General features: G+C 33.6%; 1 protein-coding gene across 1 annotated transcript in view; it reads right to left on the bottom strand.

Annotated features, from left to right (window-relative positions):
* Positions 1–745: 745 nt before the first annotated feature.
* LOC111089835 (cilia- and flagella-associated protein 43-like) overlaps positions 746–1,828 on the bottom strand; it is a 7,115-nt gene continuing 6,032 nt past the window's right edge. Inside the window, exon 5 of the mRNA XM_022402992.1 lies at positions 746–918. Within this exon, the coding sequence (XP_022258700.1) occupies positions 747–918 (172 nt within the window). The 3' untranslated portion in view covers position 746. The remainder of the gene's footprint in view (positions 919–1,828) is intronic.

Here is a 1,828-nt window from a genome sequence, read left to right as displayed (position 1 = left end):
TAAAAGTCACCTAAGTAGAACAACAGAAATAGCTCGGCTCGAGTGGGAACATCAGAAGTTGTGCATGACTTTGGAAGACTTGAGGCAACATTTATATGACATCCAGACCATGCGTATAACTCGAGAAAGACAGAAATTATTGACTGAAGGTGATGTCGGTGAATCAGATTATGAGGTTAAGATTCTGGAGAAGGCAGTAGAGTTAGATGAAATGGTGAGTAAACAAGTCTAGGAGAGATTAAAATATTAGCTATAAAAGAAGGACAGGACTTCCGTAAAGGCTGATGTCACATGTACTTAATATAGATGGTACGTGTTATATATATACTGTGTGTCTAGGAAAAATATAGATGACACGTGTATCCGTGTATCACTGATGTCACATGTACTTTACCATCTATATTAAGTACATGTGACATCAGTGATACATATGCCATCTATATTAAGTACATGTGACATCAGTGATACACATGCCATCTAGATTAAGTACGTGTGACATCAGTGATACACGTGTCATCAAGATTAAGTACATGTAACATCAGGGATACACATGTCATCTAGATTAAGTACATGTGACATCAGTGATACACGTACCATCTAGATTAAGTACATGTGACATCAGTGATACACGTGTCATCAAGATTAAGTACATGTGCCATCAGTGATATGCTGGGGCACTGAGACAAGAAGGAAAATGTATCACCAGTGATATGCATGGCAGACAATGTGTTAAAGTAGAAATATGTTTAACTCTGTACCCTGATTTTTGAGATAGGGCTCTCTACAGCTGACCGGTGGACTAGTAACATTCTAGAGTAATCTGGAACAAACTCTGAAGATTCTGCCTCGATCTGACCTTGTTTCACAATGAACTGGACCTTCACATCAGTGCACAGTTTGTGTTGAAGGTCTTTAGCTCTGACCAATAGAAAATGTAGGGAAATATTGTGAAATTACTTGAACCACTAGATTTTGTATAAGTACATATAACAACTGAGTTATAATTCATATAGTGTATAAGTACATATAACAACTGAGTTATAATTAATATAGTGTCTAAGTACTTGAAAATTTCATTTTTCGAGTCTCTCAGCAGTAAAAAGTAGACAAGTTATTGTTTAACTAGTTGGAGTGCCCGTCCCCTGGATGGACATTATGTAAATTCATGATGAATGAAAGATTATCTTAGGACATGACAAGTTGCTTCCCTTATATGTAATTATAAAAAAAAGACCCATAAAAACTGCAAAACACGAAATGTGAAACCACATATTTCCAGGTATCTCCATGTGGACCCAACAAACATTTCATGCCAACTTTGGTGAAGATCCATCAACAGGGGGGTAAAGTAGTGGTAAAAAGTGTAAAAACTCCCTAAAAATCATAAAACTGAATATATGTGTATATATATCTCCTCATGGACTCAATGAACCTCCATACCAGTTTTGGTGAAGATCCAGTCACACGGACAGACAACAGACAGTATTATGTTTATATACATATAGACAGTACTATTATATTTATATAGATACACAGTACTATTATATTTATATACATATAGACAGTACTATTGTATTTATATACATATAGACAGTACTATTGTATTTATATACATATAGACAGTACTATTGTATTTATATACATATAGACAGTACTATTATATTTATATAGATAACATACAACAGACATTACTGTTATATTTATATAGATAACATACAACAGACAATACTTTATTTATATAGATACATACAACAGACAGTACTATTATATTTATATAGATAACTTACAACAGACAGTACTATTATATTTATATAGATAACTTACAACA

Source organism: Limulus polyphemus, unplaced genomic scaffold (genome assembly GCF_000517525.1).
Source record: "Limulus polyphemus unplaced genomic scaffold, Limulus_polyphemus-2.1.2 Scaffold7540, whole genome shotgun sequence".
NCBI lineage: Eukaryota > Metazoa > Arthropoda > Merostomata > Xiphosura > Limulidae > Limulus > Limulus polyphemus.
The sequence above is the reverse complement of the archived record's forward strand: the minus strand, read 5'-3'. Positions and strand labels throughout refer to the sequence as shown.